The sequence below is a fragment of the Chelmon rostratus genome, chromosome 24 (assembly GCF_017976325.1).
Source record: "Chelmon rostratus isolate fCheRos1 chromosome 24, fCheRos1.pri, whole genome shotgun sequence".
In the NCBI taxonomy this organism is placed as follows: Eukaryota; Metazoa; Chordata; class Actinopteri; order Chaetodontiformes; family Chaetodontidae; genus Chelmon; species Chelmon rostratus.
In genome coordinates, this window is record NC_055681.1 from 8407806 (window position 1) to 8431359 (window position 23554).

Sequence of the window (23554 nt, forward strand, 5' to 3'; positions counted from 1 at the left end):
TAGCAATATTGCTGCAATTGTCACCGTCACAACTTTTGTCATTGATTTTTGTCATTGATGTTACATGTTGCATGATCATTACGGTAAATGACAAACTCAGTTTCCAGCATTTGAAAACAGAAGTAGAGCTGATAACAGACAGTCGAAGGACCTGTGTTATCCCTGTTATGGACTTTGCTGTAGGCTCTATTATTATTACAACATAAACATTTTGTCTTTCATAATTGCAAAGATTACCTCTGCTAGTAACAAGAACTCTGGTTTAAATATTTAATGGTCCAATAAATGCACAAAGCACAGAAGATTTAGGAGTGTAGTGTAACTAATTACTTTTATTAGGAAGTAAAGGGTAAAGTAATTCCATACTTTTAAAGAAAAGTAATTTTCACATACCTTCATATTTTGACTTTCTTGAGAAAAAAAGTCTTTTCCCCTGAGGTTCATTTCACTGATTCACTAATTGGCTTAGGGGATGCCTGCGTGATTTCTCCTGGTATCTGCTGATATGATGAGCCACAAATGTCAAACAAAAAACCTAGAAAGTTGTGCTTCAAATATCCTTGAGAAGTATGCACAGTCTGTGTCCTGTATCACTACTGGCTTTGTTAATGAGGAACTGAGGATGACAGTTGCAACTCACACATTTATATACACACAGAGTTTTTTTTCCTATCTGCAAAAGGAATGATCGAGAAAGCATAAATGAAATGGGCAAAACATGCCATTTTTGCCACCTGCTGGTTAAGACCAAGCTGCATAGTCTTACTAATTAGCAAAATATTTCACATCTGTCTGAAATGAAACCATCTGTGTATTTGCATGATGCTGCGCACGTGTGTGTGCCAGACTGGGGTTTTTGGTTTTGGGTTATAGAGAGAGAGGTCCATCATGGCCACCGCAGCCTGAGGCATAAGAGGCTTAAGGAAGGAGACATAAATCGCAAAGCAGTTGGTGAGCTATACAGAGAAGGTGTGCAGGAGAGAGAGGGAAGATAATAGGTAGCTGTGGGTTGTGCCTGAGACTGTACACATGGCCTGATACTGTATGTCGGCACGATTGGACATGGTTGGCTGAGTAGAACCAGCACTCTCCTCTCCTCTCCGGCGTGAAAGCAGGCTTGTTATGCAGCCAGACAGATATATAGGACAGGGGACACAGGGAGCCAGATGGGCCAACATACAGGGATGATCTGGAAGACTTCAAAGCAACTTCAGATGAATCTGTGGACAAAGTTGATCACAGCTAATTCACAGTATCTTATATATGATGTCAAGTCACAACAACCAGATACTGTCATATATGTGCCCAGGGCTTTCTGCCTACGCCAGAGGAAAACAACTGAAAATATTGTCTTTTGCTCTGAAACATAACTTTTTATTCCTCACTTCCTCCAGGAAATATTTCTGTGATTTAGTGCGTTGTTTCGCAGGCTCAGCTCACCGCCAGAGATGACTCCTCATCCATACTATCTCTTTTTCTCTCTCTGCTTTATGACAAAATAGGATATACTGCATTTCCCAGCATGCAGTGCTCCCTGTTATTCTGTTTTTCTTGGTGAGTTGATCCAGCTCTGATTCCCTTGTAGTTCACTGCGACAGCATTCAGTTGGAACTGGGATAAAGGTTCACCAGCTGGCATAAATTATCATTCAGAATCATTCATAGCGTAAAGTGGCCACTTAATGAAGGATTGTCTGGTCAGATTCAGCTGAGTGGTTGATTGATCCCATTTCAGCAGGTGTGAGATGCTAACTAGCAAATCCAAATCAGAGTTGTTTGGCTAGTCCGTCGTAACTGTTGTCTTCCAGCCTTTCTGATCATCTGAATGCTTGTCTTATTACCCCATCTGACCTAACTGCAGCAGCGGTCCCAGATCTCAGCGATGAACTTGTGCATCATCTATCCGTCTTCCTCGGTTGCTATTCCTGAGATTTCTCCCTTTTTTATTCCCTTAAATAGTTTTTGCGTTTTTCTGATTCTGATTCAAAAATCATAAGGTCCATGAGGAAAATTTGTGATTTTGGGCTGTAAACTGCATATATAATTGACTTCTAGTACAGTACCATCATAACTAATACAAATAAAGTCAAAGTTTATGAGCCCAATATCACAAGGCATGCCTCAAATAGCTGTAAGAAAACAGTCATAAAGTAAAAGCAATAAAAACAGTAATGAGCAATTAGCAAAACACACAAAAAATGTAGAGAAGTGAGATAAACTACATGCACTTCGGTTTTTTGTTAAGTTTCCCATTGTGTGTTGTCTTTGCCTGGTTTTTGTTACATCCTGTTTTATTTTGAAGGTTCATGTTATGTGTCTTTGTGTTGCTGATGTGTTTCACCTGTGTGTCATTAGTGTTCCTGCCTTGTGTATTCAAGTCCGTGCCTTCCCCCCAGTCTTTGTCGGGTCGTTGTCTGCGCTACCTTGTTGTCTGTGATGCTTTGTCCCATGTTACCTTGCCACAGTCATAGCCATAGCCTTAGTCCTGTAAGTGAGTGTTCTTTGTTGTGTTTTCTTAGTTCATGTCCGTGTCGTGTTTCATGTGCATGTCTCCTTGGTTTGTCTTTGTCTTTTGTTTGCCACAGTTCCTGTAAGTTTGTTCCTTGTCTTGTTCTTGTCTTTGTTCATGTCCATGCCCTGTTTTATGTTAGTGTTCCACCGTCTTTAGTGTTGTCTGTGTTACCTTTCCTACCCTGTGAGTCTTTATCCTGGTATTGTCTGGTCCAAGTACGTGTTGTCAAGTCTTGTCTTCGTCTCTGTCATACCTCAGCCTATGTTAGAGTTTCCTTGCTGTAAACCATGCCACAGTTCATGTATTTCATGCCATGCCATTGTCCATGTTAGTGTGTGTTTGTCTTTAGTCATGCTCTAGCCCTAGTGTGTTCTAGTATCGTCTTGTCTAGCCACCTCACGTTCTTTGTCAGTGTTTGTTCTGAGTTTTGTTTATTCAAAGTTTCCCGGTGTTGTCTTCATTCTCTGTGTAACCCTTTACCCTAGTGTGTGTTTTATCTAGTAGCCAGAGTTTTTGTCCTTGAGTTAAATGTGTTAATTATATCTGCGCCCCAAGTGTCTGCATCTGGGTTCAACCCATAGTTCCCTTGAGTCCCCCCTTCCTGACAGAAAGTAATACAAACAATATTTGATACAAGTGCAGCAAACAAGTAGCAAAACAACTATCTATCCACACACACACATATCTCTCTCTCTATATATATATAGATATACACACACAAAAAAAAAGTCTAATAAAAGTTAAAATACAGGTGGACCTTCTAGTAGACTGGAATGATCCTTTAACGGAGAAATCACTGACATCTGCACTATCCCTCAGTACCTTGTACCTCAGCTCACCTGAGACTCTTGGCAGCTTTAAAGAGTGCTGACTGTTTCGTGTTTTTGAAGCTAATTCCTTATTGGAAACATTTTTTTCTTGCCTTTGAAGAAATGCATGAGGGGCACAGGTTTGGGTGAACAGACAACACAGCGGCGTAATTAATGTTTTATCTCCTCCTTTCGTCTTCTCTGCTCTACCTCCTCTTTCACCTCTCGTCTTTGTCTCTCTCTCTCTGTCTCTGTGGCACAGGGGAAGAATTCCCTTCAACTCCTCCACAGAATCACAGACAATTAAAGCAGAGCATTTTTGCCCGCGGGTCTATCGCTCTGTGTGCTTAATACATTTACACGCATACGCACAGACAAACACACGCAGCCTCCCACACACCCTCCCACACACATGGAAATTAGGCTATACAGTCCACATACACCCACTTACACGCTCTTACGTGTACAAACACATGAACAAACACACAAAGGCACATTCTCTGTGGTGCATTTTATTTGGCCATGGCTTTAATGGGGCTTTTTATGGAGAACAGGATTACAGAATCACATCCCTCCCTCCCTGCCAGCTGATTGGACACTCTCTACTCTGTCATTCAAACACTGAATTCAGCCTGCTGCTAAATGCAACGGTGCGTTTAGCCCCTTCAGTCTGGTCTAGATTTAGTTACACTGACTTAGCTGCTGGCAAGTTTTGCACACTTGGTCCAGATGTCACTGAATCGTGTCACCGGGCCAGCTCAGTCAGCACCTCCTCCTCGACGGACCTCAGTGACCTCCATCTGAGGAAGAGAATGATTTGGCACTGTTACAAGAAATTTCAGAGTTTTATAAAATGCAAGCAGCAGGCTGAACTTAAAATTGTGATAAAAGTTGGACTTCAAATCCATAAATGATGTGACTTGATGTCAGTAAAATGCCTACTGTAGTGGACAGACGGGGATATTAAAGGGAAGATTTAACAGGAGCGTGGTTTCGATCTAATTGTCAAGTGAATTTATACAAACTTTTGAAAGAGAGAAGAAGAAGAAATCGCTTGGCCATCTGCGACAATTTCTTTCTTCATCTTCTCTCAGCTGATCAGTCATGTGTATTATTCTTATTCTGAACAGTCGTTCCATCTCCCATTAAGCACATTAACTCTTTTTCAAAAAAGGCAAAAACACATTTCAATCAAGCGTAAAAACGTTTTTGAGGAACTTTAAGTGTGGATTAAAATTCCCATCAACCCCTTCTAAATGCACATAAGAATACGTTGATGGGAACACGGCCGCTGATTAGTGATGGCCACTATTTAAACGTGCCTTTATTGTTTTTTTCAGCCACATGGGGGCAGTGCAACAAGTTGTAAGCATGACATGGCAAACAGTTGCTTATTCACACACCCAGTGAACAAGGAGCAACATTGGAATCGTGTTTCTGGCCACCTGGGGAAACAAAGCTCAGTGTCCGCTCTCCTTTAAGCTCTTTTGGTGTGCCACAACTCCTGTTGGCTTGTAAGTTTTGATTCATTCGCCCGCTACTCTTATTCTGAAGAACATTTGCTGTTTCTGACAAATCACCAGCATCTCAATCAGAGCCATACTTTTTGTTTTGAAGCAGCATGTGTATCTTTTGCTCAACAGCGGGTGCCGTTAGCCATAAGAGACAATTCATGAACAATGGTAAATGCTAAAAAGTAGTGTGACAATAGCGCAAGTGGAGAAGAGCCATTAAGTCAGTTAACTGTGTCAGCTGTGGCAGTATCTAAACCCAGTCACATTGAATAAAGTTAACCACCATGAGACACTGGCGAAGAAGAGTAGAAGAGTGATGAAGTCAGTGATCCATCTCAGTAATGTCAGAACACACCTGTCGGGAGCTGAGCATTCTGGGGCAGCACCACTGGAGGAGGACAACGTACCGGCTGTCATTATCTGTCACTGTCACCACTCATTTGTCATCTGCCATCTGGTAATTGTTCGTTATCAGATATGTTTAAAGAAGGTACGACAGACAAATGGCCTTATAAAAAAAAGCTCTTGACAGAGGCAAGGGAGCCGTATATCAGTCAGTGATACGGTTCGGATTAGCTAATGTTATGCTTACTGAATGCTAACAAAATGTCAGCTAATCATACTTAATTAATCTACTGATGTTAAGCAAAATGAAGCACGTAACGTTAGTGTAGCTCTCTTCACAACAACAGACACAGGTCGGTTCTTTGCAACGGGTGTTTTTAATGAGCAGGTGTCTTCTCATGTCGAGTTTCCTTGACGCCATGAGAACTATGATAAATTACATACAAACAGTGCATATCACAAAATACAATCCATCACGTCATGTTGTAAACATATGCAAATAAAACTTAACGAAAACGTGAACAACAAAAAATACCTCATTGGCTGCTGGTATTGAAAAGTGGTCCGTTGGCTTCACATTCGACAGTTCTACTTAAACAACGTGAGCTGTGCGTTCACAACTTCCTCCAAAGTCCTTCAGTTAATACTGTCGTAGCCACTTAGAAGCACAAACAAAACTTTAGTTCCGCCATAGAAACAACAAAAATGTACACAATAAATTAATTAACCTATAACTTATTAATCAGCTCAGTTTAATACTTGAACACCTTTTAACCTGTTTTTAACCTTCAATGAAATAAATTATTTATTAACTAAACCAATGAATTAACGAAATAATTATGCCGACTGCATTTCTATAACAGCACTTACAGTTAGCCTGCCTTTGTGTTTTGTTGTAGGTCAGCAGTTCTTTTTGACACTTACAGTAAACAGCCAGCAGATGGTGCTCTTAACCTCAAAGATCCTGAATATTCATCTTTCTATGTAGCCTCTCACTGTTTAACACATGCTGTAGCCTGCATGTGTATTCAAGTGTCTAACTTTAACTACCTACTTAGCCAATTTGAATTGGCTGTTGCAGCGTACCATACAGCAGTGTTGAAACTGAAGTTTAACCACCAAGTTGAACGGGGTTGAGACTATGGAGCCAGCGATGGGTGGTGACAGTGGACAGGTGACGGTTGGTATCCTCCAACAATGGCCAATTTGCTGTTGGTAACATCAGCTAAAGTTAGCAAACATACGCTACGAGTAGAGTCATAGCCAACTGTGCCAGTAGTGTTAGTTACACAGCAATACAAAGTGTGTTAACGTTAGCTAAAGCTAGCTAAAGTTAGTGAACATAAGCTACTGGTAGCGAAGAGTCACTGCCAACTGTGCCAGTAATGTCAGTTACGCAGCAATACAAAGTGTGTTAACGTTAGCTAATGCTAGCTTAAGTTAGCTAACTGTCCCAGTAATCTCAGGTACACAGCAGAATATATATATGTATACACACACACACACACACACACACACACACACATATATATGTGTGTGTGTGTACTAACATTAGCTAAAGCTAGCCAACCTACACTTCTCGAAGCAATATCTTTTTAAGTTTGCTAACGTCAGCTAAAGTTAGCTAACATAAGACACTTGTAGAGAAAAGTCATGAACTCCTAGTAATCTCAGTTACACAGTAGTATAACATTTGCCAACACTAGCTAAAGTTAACTGATATAAATTATGAGTAAAGCAGAGTAGGAGTCATAAAGTCAGTGAAGTATATTTATCAAAGGTTGCTAATCTTAATTAGCGGGCCATACTACATCTCATAGCCTGGGGCTGTAGCATGAACCCCCTGGGTGTATTGACTTGAGCAGGGCTGCATTTAACTCATATGATTTAACTGTTCATTTCCAAAAGGAAAACATAAGTTGTAGTCTTGCTTAAAGCTGATAAATTAAATCTGTACCGTACGTATAGACTTGAGTTCAAAAGGTTGAAATCAGTTTTCTGGAACAGTTTTGGGTTTAAATAGTCCCATACGGTACTGAAAGAGGTAAATCTGTTTTTCTTATTGTTTTTCTTTCCGTGCAAAGTGCTGCTTTGAACTTTCCTTCAGGTTTAGACTTGTTGACTTGGAATTATTCAAGTCTCACTTGTTCGGCAAGCTGGCAAGTCATGTACGGTATTGACCTTCTCAGACACATTACAAATGGCAATCAATGGTTTTGTCTGTTGTCTTATTTTGCGTGTCTCCAATGCTTCTCATAGGAGCTAATAATTGGAGCTGATAATTGCTACCCGGCTCAAAGCATATCGACCCGAGCTGTGTAATAAGCAGGTGAACGCAGCTGAAAACATTCCATTTCTGAAAATTGATATAATTAGCATGTCTCTTTGTGTCCTCGCCAGGCAAGACATTGTTGAATAAACAAATTCACCGGTGTCATATTTCAAATCCGGTCAACATTCTCATTAAAATGTCAATGTATATTCGCTGCGGGGACTGTTGTGTATTATCTTAAAAATGCCAAATGAACCGTTATATTTTCCAGGGTGAACTTAATTATATGATTCACACTGATGATTCTGGCAGCACAGAAAAACGCTCAGGCCATTTTTCTTTTGCCTCCAGCTTTGTGAGCATCTTATTACGTGATCAATCACATACAGTATGAACAGACCGGGATCAATTAATAATTGAAAACCGTTAAACCACTTGAAGCACTGATTGGAATCTGCCTTAAGTCAGGGGCAGGTAGTGTGGAAGGGCACCAGGTTAAATAGACATGATTAATCAACGCCAGAACACAGTTCCATACTACATACTCAATCTAGTTCAAAGTAGTTTTGAGTATACACTTATATTGGAAAATTAGTGACAAAAATACTCAAAGCTTGATTTTTGAGTGTGCTGCCAATAGACTATATTCTCCCATAATGCAATGCATAGAGCAAATTGGTGGGTCCAGGAACACCTTAGAAAGAATTAAAACTTAAGAAAAGAACATTAACTTCCACTTAATTAGCTGTGGTATTGCAAAGTCATGTTTTAATTGATGCAGATGCATTGTATCATTTCTTGTACACTAAATACAAAGACAGTATACCATGAAAATGAGTATACTAAGTACATTTGGTACAGCCACTGTTTGTGCTTTGGAGTGTGCAAGAGTGTATGCAGCCTTGTCATTTGATGTAAGTGCACATGTGCAAATATTTGCATTTGATGGTGTTTTATTATGTATGTGTTAATGTCTGAAGATGTACTGAAAATGTGACCTTTGTGAGCATACTGGTTAGCCATCCAGTTCATTGTGTGTGTGTGTGTGTGTGTGTGTGTGTGTGTGTGTGTGTGTGTGTGTGTGCATGCGTGTATAATTGCCTCAGCCTCTGCTAGTGACTGTTCAGTGCTATGACAGTCTGGTTACACAGCAGAAAATGATTAAATACACTGATAAGGCGGCTCCTCAACCTCATCATGTCGCCTCCTCAGGCGAAGGTGCCAGTGCCCCTCTACTGCCATCTATGGGCAGCCTCAGTTCATGACAGATGGCTCCCAGTGATAACTGCTGGAGTGCAGCTTCAGTGTGATGCCGCTGTTGGCTGCAGCCATCTTCCCCCCTGAGAAGCTGCAGATAATCATTTCATCATTTCCTCAATTATTGACAGGCGCCCGGAGCTCCACTGTTAAGTTCCAGTGTTGTAGCAAGAATTAACATCCATTAGAGTATTGTACAGTGTGTGTGTGTGTGTGTGTGGTTGGAGTCTGACTAGACTTGCAGCTCCAAGGGCTTAGAATGAGGAGCTCAGGCTGACAGGCTCATCAAATACCTCGCTTCACTCAGTGCTGTGGCAAGACTAGTGCTGCGTTGGGAGGCTCTGGCCTAAAAATGACCCCCTCCCCACTGAGTTGCCAATCATTACTCATCACATTAGACATCCAGAGGTATTCTCGGTCTGTCTTGCTGTGCTGCCATTCAATCATGCCCCTTGTTTGTCTGATTCTCTTCATCGTTACAACTCTTCTCCTGCATTTTGATCTCTTTCTCCCGTTTGACAAATTCATGTCAGCCAAGATCATGCCACACTCTTATTCAGCTAAGTACCTTTCACACCAACCTCACAAAACTTCCCCTGGAACCCCCATTGTGTGGTGTTATAGCAGTGCTTACAATGGACCAGCACAACGAATGGCCTTTGATTGTAGCTTGACTCTGCAAATATTGTGGCACTGTTATCAACTGCAAGGCTTTTGTCCATTTTTACTGCGTCGCTAAGGTGAATGGATGTTTTCCAGAGACATATTTGTACCACAGTATGGTATGCTCTCTATTTGTTACGGAGGATGAAAAGAACCTTGCAGGGGTTTTTTTCTGCAAATAAAAATACCAATGCTACAGAGTAATTTACTGATCTCTGCTTTTTATCAGATTCTTAAATTCCCATCCCACCATTGTTCAATGCTTATACCATTGTCAAGAGTGATAACTGCAAAGAGCTTTACCTCAGGCTCAGAGGATCCCATTCATTGTGAAACTGACAAGCTTGTCACAAACAGTGTTGTGCCTAATAGAGGGTATCAAGCAAATCTGTCTCAGAGCTTTGTATGGGCAAAAAGCTCAGTTGTTCTGTTGAACAGAAACTTTGAAAGCAGCAAAAGTTTGGATAACAATATATAAATTGTTCTTTTTAGCAAGGACAATGTGTGTTATGCAAGTTGCAAAACATGGGTTATTCTGAAGAAGCTCCTTATTCATATAGAAGTATTTTCTGTGAAGCTGCATGCTGCTTTTCGCATAAATGGTGACATAGAATAGGAAGTGCTCCTCAGATAATTTAAAGAGTGGTACAAAGAAGGAAATGAGCCACAGTGCTTATGCAGCTGATGCTTTTTGAAAGTAATTTTACACTATTATGTCTCTCCAGTCAACGAATGATGAAAACCCTTTGTGTTTTCTATTCTTAAGACTGTAATAACCAATCCATTTCCCCTTTTTCTGTCTGTTTTCACCTTCCCTCTTCCTCCGTTCCTCTTTCCTTCTCCATTACAGCTGCCCTGCAGGTGTCCATATCTTTGAACAAAGTGGAGTTGAGTGTCGGAGAGTCCAAGTTCTTCATCTGCACAGGTACATGTGCCGCACACTGTCCTTTTTATGTGTTTGTGCTGTATTTGTGTTTCTGGAGGCAGGTCAGAGATGCCGCAGGGGGCCTAAAATCAGTGCTTGTGAAGTCTGTTTGTTGTTTGTTTGACAGTGAACACAACACAATCCGTGCTGTCCATATGGTAAATGACTCTTTGACCCAGCGGTGAGGGGACACCCGCGCCCCTCTCGTCCATCCTCCCCATTGTCCTCTCTGAATGGTATATCAACACTCAGCCATAACAGAGGACCTGACGCCGGTGCCAGTGGCTCGGTAGGGTGGCAACACACTCTGGCAGGACAGGCCCGCCTCCTGCTGTCTGCCTCTTCTCTCCTGCCAACCCACTCAGCGTGGAGCTAACAGCCAAGGGAGTAGAGACACACTGGCAGAGGCGTTGAGGGGGTGTGCTGGTCTAACATGCACTGAGGAGGACAGAATGGGGGGGTGGAAAAATAGAGGTGAATGGATTCAGACTGGCAGGAATCGAAAGGCAAAGGTAGAAGCTTTTATTGGGAAAGAGCTAAAATGACAGAATTGAGAAGAATGGTCAAGGTTTTGAGGCAAAGGAGTTTTGGAGGTGGGAGATAAGTAGCCACCATCCACCATGAAAGTGCGTGGGAGGAAGTGTCTGTCACTCATTGCTTTCTTTTGCCCTTTTCCACCACGGGCAGTGCGCTGTGCCTGTTTCTTTCTTTTTCTTTTTTTTTTTTTTTTACCACATTCACATGCAGTTCTGCCAGCTGGAGTGGGCTGAAAAGCAGGGCAGAACAGTCAGAGGCAAAAAGCAAAAGCCCGGTGAAACCGAAGTGAGCCTGCAAACATATAAACAAAGAACAAGTTTATTTGAATTGACTTTTTGGCTTTAACTTGCAGAGTCCCGTTGTATGAATCAGGCCTACATAAATATGGATTAGACAAAAGAAAGCAAGAGGAGGCACTGAAAGGCAATCGTATTGTGTGTTGATTCATGGTTTGGGGCTGTTTGTGAGGAAAGGCGGAACAGAGAGGTGAGTGTGTTGTTCTTGAGAGAAAGGAACCTGGGCGAAATCAATCCGCTCGTTCGATACAAATCTTTCTTGTTTCAAAAGTTTGCCAGGAAGAATTGTCAGCAGGGTGAAATGATCAAACACCTCATTTTTCTCCAGGAGAGCGCTTTTCTTCTTCTTGTTGATCAAACAAGCTGTTTTAGGTCGCAATGAGGTGGCTCAGCACATCCTGGTTTTCAGTTCCTTATGTAGTTTATATTCCCTGTCTGCTCCCAAATCTTTCCCTTTCCTTTCTACATGAAGTACTGAAATTAAAAAGGCCTTTTCACTTTCCTTTAAAGCCCTTAAACGTACATATTCATGACTAATGTAAAGATGGGTTTTGGGAAAACTTTGGTGTTGTTTATTAGGGGTTTAAGAGTTAAAAGCTCTGCTAACCTGCAGTGCTTGATCAGATCTGATGGAGAGTGGACTGGCAACAGAAAAGAGCGTCACAAGATTTGATTTGAACGTTGCTCAACAATTGGTGCTCAGGAGGATGTGACATCACGTTTTCCCCACTGAGCCCCGTCCACTTCAAACCAGTGAGTCAAGCACAAAACAAAAACAGAAGTGTCTCAATTGAAATGTACAGTGCTTTTCAAACAGACCATGGAGAACCTGGTTTCTCCATGATGACTGTTTCATAGCACCATGTTGACTTTTTACCCTTTTTATTCTCCTTTTCTTACGACCTCTCAAAAATTCTGAAACTGTTCAAAACTACAATGTAATCGATGGAATACTGTTTTCTCAATCAGCCTCTCAGTGAAGGGGTTGTGACAGGAGCACACGATTTGCTGCTACTCACAGTTCACAAGAGAGACTCTGATTTTCTCCCAGTGTTCTTTTCATGAGTTTGAAGTGATGGCAATTTATTGGAAAAAGATGTTTCAGATTTGAGCAGTGCTTGACTCAGAAGCTAATGACAGTTGTGGTGTTGTTTCACATGTTGCCTGGCCGCTGTCAATCAAACCTGATCAATCTACACTCCCACAGTCCTGACAGAGCAGATTAGAATTTTTAAGTATGATGTGTGATTTTGATCGTTAAACTCTTCATAACTAATAACTGAGAATGGTTTTGTTTTTCCAAACTTGAATTTTGGTTGTTGCTTCCTTGGTCACAAATATTTAATGTTGTTAATCAGGTGTGCTGGAGCAGGGATACATCTAAAACATGCAGGGCAGTGGTACTCCAGGACCAGGCTTGAGAAACAGTGGTATAGATAACACCAGCAGCCCCATCCTACCACTGTCAAAATTTCGGCGGCGCCGGAATTGTCTAGTTTTTTATTATTTGTCCTCACAGTGAATCATCTGGCATCTATTCCTAGATTCTTGCTTTTAGAAGAAAATGTGAGAGACGTCCCTCCAGCAGAATTAGCTTTCATTCACCACCTCGCTGTACAGAATAGCTTTTTTCATGCCTTCACAGCGGCGTGCTCTAAAAAGACATTTTGCTGTGAAGATTTGAATCGAGGCCATGGCATGGTAGGAGACAGAGGAAAGCTCAAGATACAGCGGGTCAGGATGAGCAATAAGGAAAACAGTGAGTGAGAGGCGGAAGAAAAACAAGAGCTGCAGAGCAGGAGGGAGGGGACGACTGGAGAGACTCTTCATAAAACAGAGTAGCATTTGTGTTTGTGTCACCTTTCATGTCGAGTGGATTTGTTCTTTGTTTGTCTTCATCGTAGTTGTGACAAACATCAGGGACGTCTCGATGTTAAGTGCATACAACCAGAGATATGCGCAGCTGCTGCAACAATGTACTGTGTATATATGGATGCATTTAGTGGCATGTACATACAGTTTGTTTGATCTATCGTGTTTGCTGCTGCAGTTGTCAGGGAAAAATCAAAACCTGGTCATACAGTGCGAATAAATATGACCAAACGGATAATATAACCACATACAGGTAGATGGCAGATACAAAAACAGGTGTCCTAGGATGACATAAGCCTTTATTGATCCTCAGAGGAGAATTTCATGTGTTGCAGCAGGACAAGGACAAAAATAAAAAGAAGTAAAAATGAATAAATAATTCCAAGTATATAAAATAAAAATTAGAAACTATACAAGAGCAATTGGCAAGCAGTATATATACAGCACCCACGACCAGTGTTATGCTTGTACTAATAGTGCAATAAGGACGACAGACTCCAAAACAGCTTCAGTGCTCTTTGGCATAGATCCTGTAAGTCTCTGGAGCTCCACTGGTGGATGAACACTAAAACACACACACAAAAAAATCCCTCATTTAATGTTTTGCTTGTGGAGCATGCTGTCTAAGTTGCTCCGCCGTCTTGGCGGGCTGTTTTTGTTTTTTTGTTGATGCAACCCCGGCCCCAGAAACAGCACAGTGGAGCCCTTTGATTAAATTGGAAGGAACGACCAAAACAACACAGAGGGAGAGCCTGCAGTCGTGACCAAAGGCGATGCTTGGTTTACGTAGTTAGGACCTCATGAGTAGTTTGTCAGTAATTCTGAATGTCAAGTATTTATGTGATCAGCTGCAACAACCTCATGATAATGATACAGTCTGGAGGGAATGAGTTAAAGAAAATGGCATATTACATTGTTTTCATCATTTACATCACAGGTACAAGCCATAATTAAGCTCTTTGTTACCCAGACAAGATTGTTGTTTTTTTTTTGCATGAGGAGCTGCACATGTTCATCAACAGTCACACTGCATGACAATACACGACCCCCTCATTAATTTTCAGTGTTTGTCCTGTTTACCTGGCCTCCGTTGCAGCAGACAGTGAAATGATTGTCACCATGATAACTTTTTAGAGTTGTAACATCCTTCCTCATAATATTATAAACCCCTGTGCAGGGTTGAGCATTGATCATCTGGATTGAGACGTCTAGATTCATTACAAAAACTGAATTGTTTCACTGGTATCTGATCCAATCTACATGCAATATTGACAGAATTTACACGTTAATGAAACCATTCGGTGACCCTGCGTGCACTTTATGGAAGCAATTTTGTTAGGTTTCTTCACCCATGCTAAACTCGTCACCGTCTGCATCTTCCTGAATAAAACATGCAGTAAACAGAAATCTGAAGTTGTTGTTGTAGAATGTCATGAAAATGTATTTTCTTCAAAACCTGCAGAAATACTCTTCCCAACAAATGTTAATCAGAGAAAAAGAAAAAGCACATAATTACAAGTCATTTTCTAAAGGTAGCAGTAGTAGTCAGTGTCAGAAAACACACAAACAGAACATCCAGAGCATTTTCTGGTGTAAAATTGGTCTCCTGTTAGGGTTAAATGAACCTGAGCTCAAGGCGTAACACTTAAGGAGGTTGATAAACTGGTGTTTAGGTGTGTGTTTAACCTCCCCTTTGGCTGAGGTGGCAGGAAGCCAGAACAAGTGTTGGCTGCAAAATAAACCAGAGGCGGCTACAAAGGCAGCCTCAAAAGTCCAACCAGATCCAACAGCTATTATGTGTGCCTCCATGTGCTTTTCTTCTAACTAGAGCGGGGTAGGCCACGTCGTTTGTCCCAGTAGACCTCTGTTTACCCGTTGGCCAGACATTACAGAGCAGATGGAGATGCAAAGGGAGACAGTGATAGATATGTAACCAATAATTTTGACATCATGTCAAGCTACACACGTATACATACTGACCAGTGTGATTCCCCCTCTCCTCAGCTCTTGTTTCTCTCCTGCTATCTACTTCCTCTGAGACCTAAATCAATTACTTCCCTGGCTCCGGTGCCAGCCACCATGGGGATGTGGGAGTGTTTCGGCTTGCGCTCGGCTAATTTTGGCGCCATGGGGCAAGTCTAGTCAATAATCTGCCTTGTGCGGGAGGCTTAGATCGCCACACTATTTCAGCTGCTTTATATTGCTCCCTCACTGCTCAGGAGGATCATAAACATTGTCGGAAAGACCTTCCAGATACAAAGCTTTGTTGCTTGCCCTTTTGGTTTTGTTGTTTTTAGTTTTATTTCCATGTGAAAAATCAAGCCGAAAAGCAGTGGAGCTGTCGGTTTTATCATTAGCGAACGAACGCCGACACTCAGTCAGCGTGCCGCTGTGTAAACATTTCGCGAGCACCTAGAGAGAAATCATCATTGTCTTTCCACCTTCCCTTCAGAAGAGTCCGTCATTGAGCATTTTCTCGTTCCAAGAATCAGTAATAATGGCAGAGCTTATGCAGATTTTAAGAGCGGTTTGACAGAAATTTCCACCAGCTATTCATACAGTTGTAAAGACACACAGAGGGAGGCAGGGCTGAGTGTGGAAAACAGGGCAGCATGCTACACACTGCTGTCTTCTCAGATCATCTGTGAAGCAAATGGGCTGTCACCATGCTAGCTGCATCTTTAACGTGTTTAGCTGTCTCTGCTGTCATCAGACTGTAAAATGGTAAGAGGTGATAACGTTGTAATGCTAACAGGTATAAAGAGACGCCTGTAGCGATGCTCGACACTTATCTCTTCCCCGCAAGTACCCACGTGAACCCGGGGCTCCAGTGGGAAGCCACGTGTGAAGGAAAGCAGAGCAATGAGGAGAGTGGCTTGAACTGCAATGTGATTTTAGCAATACTCCTGTTTGATTGCCTCATCAGCTTTGTTGGCCTTGAAACTAACGAGCAGCAGACACACATGCCAAGGATATGATGCTGATGGTTGTTGGAAACACTGTGATGATGATCAGTGTTAGCATGCCGGGGTGTGCATGTTTTTCTCCGATGCAATGTGCAGGCATCGAGAGGCACATTTGTAAGTCAGCTTGTCATCATTTACCTTTATGAACTGGAGCGCTATCAAACTGAGAGACGATTATTGATGTCAGAACCATTACAGAACTGTACCTGCTGGACAAGTACGTGTCCAGCAAAATCCTGCCCCATATCAAGCCATGTCCTCACAATTACACGTGGGAGCGCCTGAGATGAATCATCACAACCGCCTTCTGCTGGCTGCTGAGCAGCTGGAGGTTAAAAACTTCACTCAAGGGCATCTTGCCGATCGTTACTGGGGGGAAAAAAGAGCTTTGAAACTGCCTGCTTCCTGTCACTGGCTACTGCCTTTTTCTCAACACAACACATGTGTCACAAACTCGTATTACTGTTTTCTGCTTTATTTAAAACCAGACATCTGTCTCTAAGGGACTGGACAAGCGTGCTGTCCATCTTCTATCTTGTCCAAGGCTCTGGCTGATTGATAGGCCAAGTAATGACCCTCCACACTGACACTTTTATTTGCAGAATTTACAAAGGGCACCTGCTGCTTGCATATGGGCCTATCATCTCCTACAGTAGCCAGATGAGTTCACGTTTCACAGGCCACATATGGATGCCATCGTAATCAGGGTTCAAGTTTGCTTTTGATTAGGGCCAACTATTTGTTTCTGTGTAGTGTGTCAGTGTGTCTGTGTCTGTATGTGTGTGTGTGTGCATACTTTCGTAGTGTTGGAAATGAGAGTGGAATTTATAGCCTACATATGTCCCTGTTCTATTACAGACTTATTAGCGATGTAAATCCAAGTTTATGACATAATCATATCTTTTCAGGCCGTCTGTTCCCTCGACAAGTTCTAACAAAAGCCTTGCATGGTCCTCAGCTGTTCAGCGGCCCAAAGCCAGCAGCGATGCTAAAGAACTGACACCTTTGTGAAATACATCAGGGCAACAGGAAACTCATTCAATTCGCAGCACTGTCTGTATACAAAATGTATCTTATACTCAGAATGAACAAACCTGTTGTCTCAGTGATTACTCCATGTCTTCCCCCATCCGCTGTAGTTTGATCTGTTTGATAAGGACACAAAACATGTAGATTAAAACAAGACTTAGAAGCAAGTATAAACAGTCCAAGCATCCTCTGTTGATTGGGCAGCCTCACACACCTCTTGCAGAATGGCACTCTGCCAGGATCTGATCCAGCCTTAAAAACACTTGCTGTCGAGATAGTTTGGGGTAAAGGGGACTAAAAACTGAAACAGTACATTAGAAACATTAGCTGTGTACACAAAGCTGGAAAACCAACCAGCTGTTACCAAACTGCATTGTCTTTCAGCACCTGCTGCAGTCTGAGCATCTTGCAGGCTGACTGACTTCATGCCAAGTGAGTGTCACTCATGGGCAATTCAATATTTTCACAAATAATCTTGGGGCCGCAAGGTCGCAGGCTCAACTTATCGGACCAATTTTGAAAATACATGAAGTTGCTGGAAGTCAACAAGAGGCAACTTGTTGCAAAAGAAGTAATAACTGTCCCCAGGCATTTAAATGTCAACTGTGTTTTTGAATAGATCCCAGGTGTGAGTGGGAGTAATCGTGGATACGTCTCTTTCCTGAACAATGACATTGCCTGGTAATAGAGAGGATCATTTACTCATCATAATGACTATATTTTATCCCTCTTTCTCTGACCTTGCTCCTAGCTATTGGCGAGCCGGTGAGGCTGGAGTGGTACAACCCCCAGGGTGAGCGCATCTTTCCCTCCAAGCGAATGGCACTCCACACGGAGACGTCACGATCCAGGCTCATCATTTACAACGCCATCATCGAGGACGCGGGTATCTACCGCTGCCAGGCCACCGACGCCAGCGGTCACACCGAGGAGGCCTCGGTTGTGCTGGAGATCTACCGTGAGCTTGACCGCTAACGTGCACTCACACACACATTTACACATTTGTCTGCAGATCGAGAGAATAAACTCCTCGCAATAGTGGTTGATCACAGGGATAGCCAGCTTTTTGGAAAGCTGTTAGAAATGGTAGCTCTGTCTGTGTGCATGTGCATTTTAGATCCATGTGTACCTTTGACTTTGTGTGTGAGCTTGTGTGAGAGTGTGTGTTAGACTCATTCTTGTGATTAAAGTGTAATGGCAGCTAGTAATGCCATGGGAGTGGGATCCTGCCAGCCATAATGAAGGATGTGGTACTGAGGCTCACCTGCCTTGCTGACCCCTCACTATTTCTTGGGAAAAACTTAATGTTACGAGGAGGGGCTGGCTCAGTGGTTACAGGGACTGTCCCATCGCAGGTTCCATCCTCACGGCGGGCGGTGAATTAACCACCATTTGTCCTGTTCGAGTGTCCTTGAGCAAGATCCAATTTAAACCGTTGCAGATCATTCGTGTGATTTCCTGAGGACAAGATTTAGGCAAACCATGTGGGACCAGAACTGTAGCTACACTGAGATCATGTCCTCCATGTATGTTTTTTTCTGAGACTGTAGCGCTTTTAGCAAGCTGGGAGGTGAGTTAGACTGCACAGCTAAAAAAAAGTCATAACTCATTTCAAGTCAACTGAAAATAGACATTTTAGGGGATTCAGGATTGTGCCACCAGAATATTCCTCCTGACAGCATGAAGAACATATTGCATGGAGACCGCCATGTTCAGTACTAGAATTTACAGAACATAAAGTTAGACAGCTAACTTGATAAATAAAGTATGAAAAATCTAAATCATAAAGTATTTTAGATGCAGACTTCAGAATTTGTATTTGGTGTCTTGTAAAAAGCTCCTAGAGGAGCGTTGTGTGGACATCGATCTGTTGGCTGCTGTACCACGCTCTCTTTTGGTGACACCATTACTCTAGTTGTCATTAACAGGGAAAGCACTGGTAGCACTGGTTACTTACAGATCAAGGTAAGATATCAAGGCCATATTAATTTATTGACCACAGTATGTAACAAGTTAACCTCAATATATTGCTGTGCAAAAACTGGTTAAAAGCTGTTCAAATGTCAAATTCTCCACAAATTTTACAATGTGTTTGCCTGTAATTTACCAGTGACATGCCACCATAGTAATAGTGGCTTTCACCTGCAATCCAAATTCACCTATTTCTACAATCCTTGCTAGGGCCCTGTTTAAGTACAAAAAACCACGTTGTGTTCGCGGAGGAGCACTAGTTTAACATTATTATGCATTCAAAGGGTACGCAAACAAAAAGACAATACAAAAGAACGTGTGAATTCTGAGATGTGAATAACCCAAATACCCAGATACTGCAGCACTTTGATCACAAGTCTTCCCCAGGTTTAATTGGAGACAATGTCATGGTACAGAGATTTGATTCCAGGAGACACACACGCGCACATACACACACAATTATATGAGCACACACTCTGGAAATCATTACCTGCTGTGTGGCTGCCTTTTTCATCCTCGCCCAGCCAACCATTAGGGGAGACATCACAGCCTCAATCGCACCTGCCACCACTCAGCCCTCGCCTCATTCACCACATAACCAGCTCCCTAAAACATTGTTTCCATGGCAACTGGGCGTCACTCACTCGGGCCCTCGGTGTAGATTGCATGAGCAGCATGCGAATGAAAACCTGCCTAAAGCTCCAGCCAGCCGCTCTGCCAGCGCTCAGCCGGAGCAGGCGAGGACTCCTTGGGCGGTGCATGGGCCTGTGCGCTACAACATGTTGTACATGAAATTCATGACCTGTGGGAGGTAGAGTGTTGACATCCTCTCAGTTGTTGCTGACATCTCCATGATGGTCTGTTCTAATAATGCTGCATGGAGTGGCAGATCAGTTTTGAATCCAAAACAGGTGCCTGGACTTTAGATAAACATTAAAAGCTTCCCTGGTGCTTGTGGCGTGGCTCTTGGGATAGCAATGCCTCTCCATTGATTGGTCCCCCACTTTGGTCCTGACTGAAATATCTCAACTATGTTGGATGGATTTTCATGAAATTTTGTTGAAACATATCTTCTCCCTAGAGGATGAATGCTACTGACCAGAGGTCAGAATATAGCATGCTGACATTGGCATTTAGCTCAAATCATTGCTGTGCTTGAAGCATACAGCTTCACAGAGCTGCTAGCATGGCTGTTTTGAGTCTTTTCCTCAGCTAAAATTCTTGCTGTCTCACACAGAAGATGAAAATCTAAATGGTTTTCCCTGAATGAAAACTCGAGTTCACTGACAGCAAAATGCGAAAATTGCTTTGAATTAACTGCAGCAGTTCGATGCCTTTGCAGCCGCGCAAGGTGACAGGAAATTTATAATAAAGTAAGCCAGTACAATGTCAGAGCCAGCTCCTTTCATTTCCTCTCAGTTTATTAATGGACAAAGTGATAATGCTGCATAAGCCCATTTTCCAAAACCAGCAAAATTGGCCAGTAAAGACAGACACAAATCTGCGTCCCAGTTGAGAGAGGTCCAGGGAAATTGGCTAGTCAACGTATCAGACAGTTATCCTCGCAGTGATGTGTAGGCGGAAGAGAAACTCCAGAGCAGTGAGTATAATCTCAATTCGCCAGTGTCAAGTGTGCAGCAGAGTGTTACTCTGGAGAGCATGTTTCCCTCAGTGATTCTCTTGTAGAGCGGTGTGACAACAAAAGAGAAAGGAAATGGATACAAACAGAAGTAACAAGTGACACCAGAAGTGTTCAAACCTGAGAGAGACGGAGGGAGTGAAAGAGCAACAGATTTTGGAAATAAAAAGACGAACACGAAGGGAAATTGATAAGAAACTGAACAGAGTGAATGACAAAAACATGCAAATGCATCCTTGAAGTTAATGAAGACACTGAGATGCCAGGCACGTTCGCAGGCGGCGAGTGCAGTCAGGGAGAGAAAGCTCATTTTAGGGAGCAGCCTGGCATAAATCACACAGCAAAATGCTAATGCTGAAGCTTCGCTAACGGAAGGGACTGATAGGGGAGCTGTCGTTGATTTATTCACACCTTCGCAGTACAGCACGCAGATGATAGCAGGTGGTTGCAGCGCTAGCGGTGCCAGCCCCGGCGCACATCAAAGCCGGCCATCCGGACTAAAGCGGGGTTCGAAGAAGGATAATGTGCTGTTTGCGAAGGAGTGCTGATCCAAGAATAGTGTCCTCATAAAAGCAATTTGTCAATACACCAAATGTTTGTCAAGAGGGAGGACACAGCCTCAAACTGGCAGAGTGGACGGACTGAGTCAAAGGCTGCCTCTGTTCCTGTCTATTTCTGCAAACAGAGAAGCTGCAGAATATCTCTGCTCATTGATTTTTTTTGTCATGGTTGTGATTGGCAGCAAGTAAAACAGCCACCCTTCTGTCTCTTGTGCTGTCTCAACAGAATCGCCTTATCTGTGTCCCAGAAAACAGTCAAAAGCAGGATTTAGCTTTGCTTTTATTTGATTTTGTGAGTGAATGCTATGCCTCCATTTCGAATGCACTCATTGTTTCTCATGTGCTTGCTTCTTAATGCTTTACATCTGTGTGGTGAGGCATTACGTCACATTACAGCTGTGCTTAATAATGCTAGTTTTGGGTACTTTGGATGGGAACTAACGATACTTTAACTTTATTATCATCAGGTCAAAGCTTCAATTTCTCTAATACTTTTACTGACCAAATACCTGCAAAACTAGTGATATTCCCATCATCCTCAGCTGTACTTATACATGCAATCTACACCCAATAACAAACATGCTGAACATTAACAAAATAAAGTTTTATTTTTTGAGGAAAGTAATCTGTTTATACGGCACAAAGACAAATGCTTTAATATCTTTCAAAATTAAAGATTAGGGGCAGGGTGAGAGTAATATGTGTATATCTATGTAGTGAATTCTGTCCAGGGGAATTAAAAAATATATATTTTCTCAGTTTTATTTCTTTTGCAAGCACTGCTCTTGGGCTTTTCAGGACAGCTGTGCATGCAGCCAGGTGGCCAAATAGAGGTCACCTCTGCATCACCAAAAAATAATAAACTAGCGCACTACCTTAAAAAGCCAAACTGTCAATTTACTGGATGCCACCCACACAGAAAATTGGTAGTAAATTTATTTTAAAGCAGCTTTTCCAAACCTCTCACCCTAAATTCTGTCTCAAAACAGGCATCGTTAACAGGACTGTAAGAGCACAGCAGTATTTTTTTCTTATTTTCCTTTTGATGTTCAGACGTGCAATAGATTGTCTACTCTGAGCACTGGCAGGAAAGAAAAGCTGTTCCATCTCCGTCTTGTTTGATCTCTCAGAGAGGCTGACGTTCCGGGATGTTCAGTCACCGCAGGAGTTCCACCATGGTGAGACGGCGGAGGTGGTGTGTGATGTCATCAGTTCACCGGTGCCTGTGGTGGTTTGGTACTACCAGGACAAAGAGATCACAGAGGAGCACCGCAGTAAGTTTTCATGACCTTATTTCACAATTGAATTATTTTGTTTACCGTGACTACTGTTATTATTTCTATATTTATTGTGTGCTGTTTAGTTTCTTTAGTTTTTAGACTTTTGTAATACAATGAGTTGCTAAGTAGGGCAACTATCAAAATACATTAAAGGTACCTGTGGAGTTTTTGGAGCGGTGTTTTTTGCTAATGTCTCATGCACAAGGCCTCACCTGCATGTCTGTGTGCACGCGATGACATGACACACTGTCCTGCTGATGAAAGTAAAGAGCATAGAGATTGAAAATTGGTTGTGCTGCCAAGAAATGTAGCACCATGTCAAAGGCAATAAAGAAGAAGACTGCTAGCAAACAAACGAGGATATAATCAATGCAGGTTTCAGATTCTCCCAAAAATTGCTGTTGCAAAAGTTGAGGAAGGAAATGCATTCAACATGTTTATTGGTTCTTAGGGATAAACACAATGTGTTTTTGTGAGAAACTGTGAATGTTAATTAATGTTGTTTGCCCCAAAACTCCACATGGTACCTTTAAAACAAATTAATGGGAAGAATTGTGTCAAAAATGGATGCATGGATGAGTTTTTGCAGGGGAATAGAAATGTAATTTTTAGAGCAAGTCTAAAATTTTGATTGAAGCCCCTGAAAACGGCAGTATTACACAATCATGATTTAGCAACATCGAGCAGAGTAGCTGAGTTTTTGAGTGTTTACATCTTAATAAATTACAGCCAAGGAAGTGAACAAACGTTGAATGTTATCAAGGAAAAATTAGTATTGGAAACTCAGTTTTCAGGGCCTTTTAAGAGTGATTTTTGAGATATAATTAGGAGAGAAAGTATCAGCTATTTCATAAAGTAACATGCAACACTGCTCAGCATTATCAAACTGTGTAACTGATCTTGATTATTCCAGAAGGAGATTATGATGGTAATAAAAGTTGCAAGTAAGCAGCAATCTCAAAAGGATTAGATTTTGAATGTAAACCTGCCAAATACACTTGATTATTTAGAGAGAAAAATGCTCATGAGTCTCATTGAAAAGATGCGCTAATGTGCCAAAAATACTGATCTCTAGGAAATGCTGTTTCCTTCTTTGTGTGGATTCACA

The 23554-nt window shown here is 42.1% G+C and overlaps 1 protein-coding gene across 1 annotated transcript in view; it reads left to right on the top strand.

Moving 5' to 3' along the window:
• LOC121627357 (neural cell adhesion molecule 2-like) overlaps positions 1–23554 on the top strand; it is a 270448-nt gene that overhangs the window by 174014 nt on the left and 72880 nt on the right. The window contains exons 2-4 of the mRNA XM_041966221.1: positions 10222–10296; positions 17748–17954; positions 22297–22440. Coding sequence (XP_041822155.1) covers positions 10222–10296; positions 17748–17954; positions 22297–22440 — 426 coding nt within the window. The remainder of the gene's footprint in view (positions 1–10221; positions 10297–17747; positions 17955–22296; positions 22441–23554) is intronic.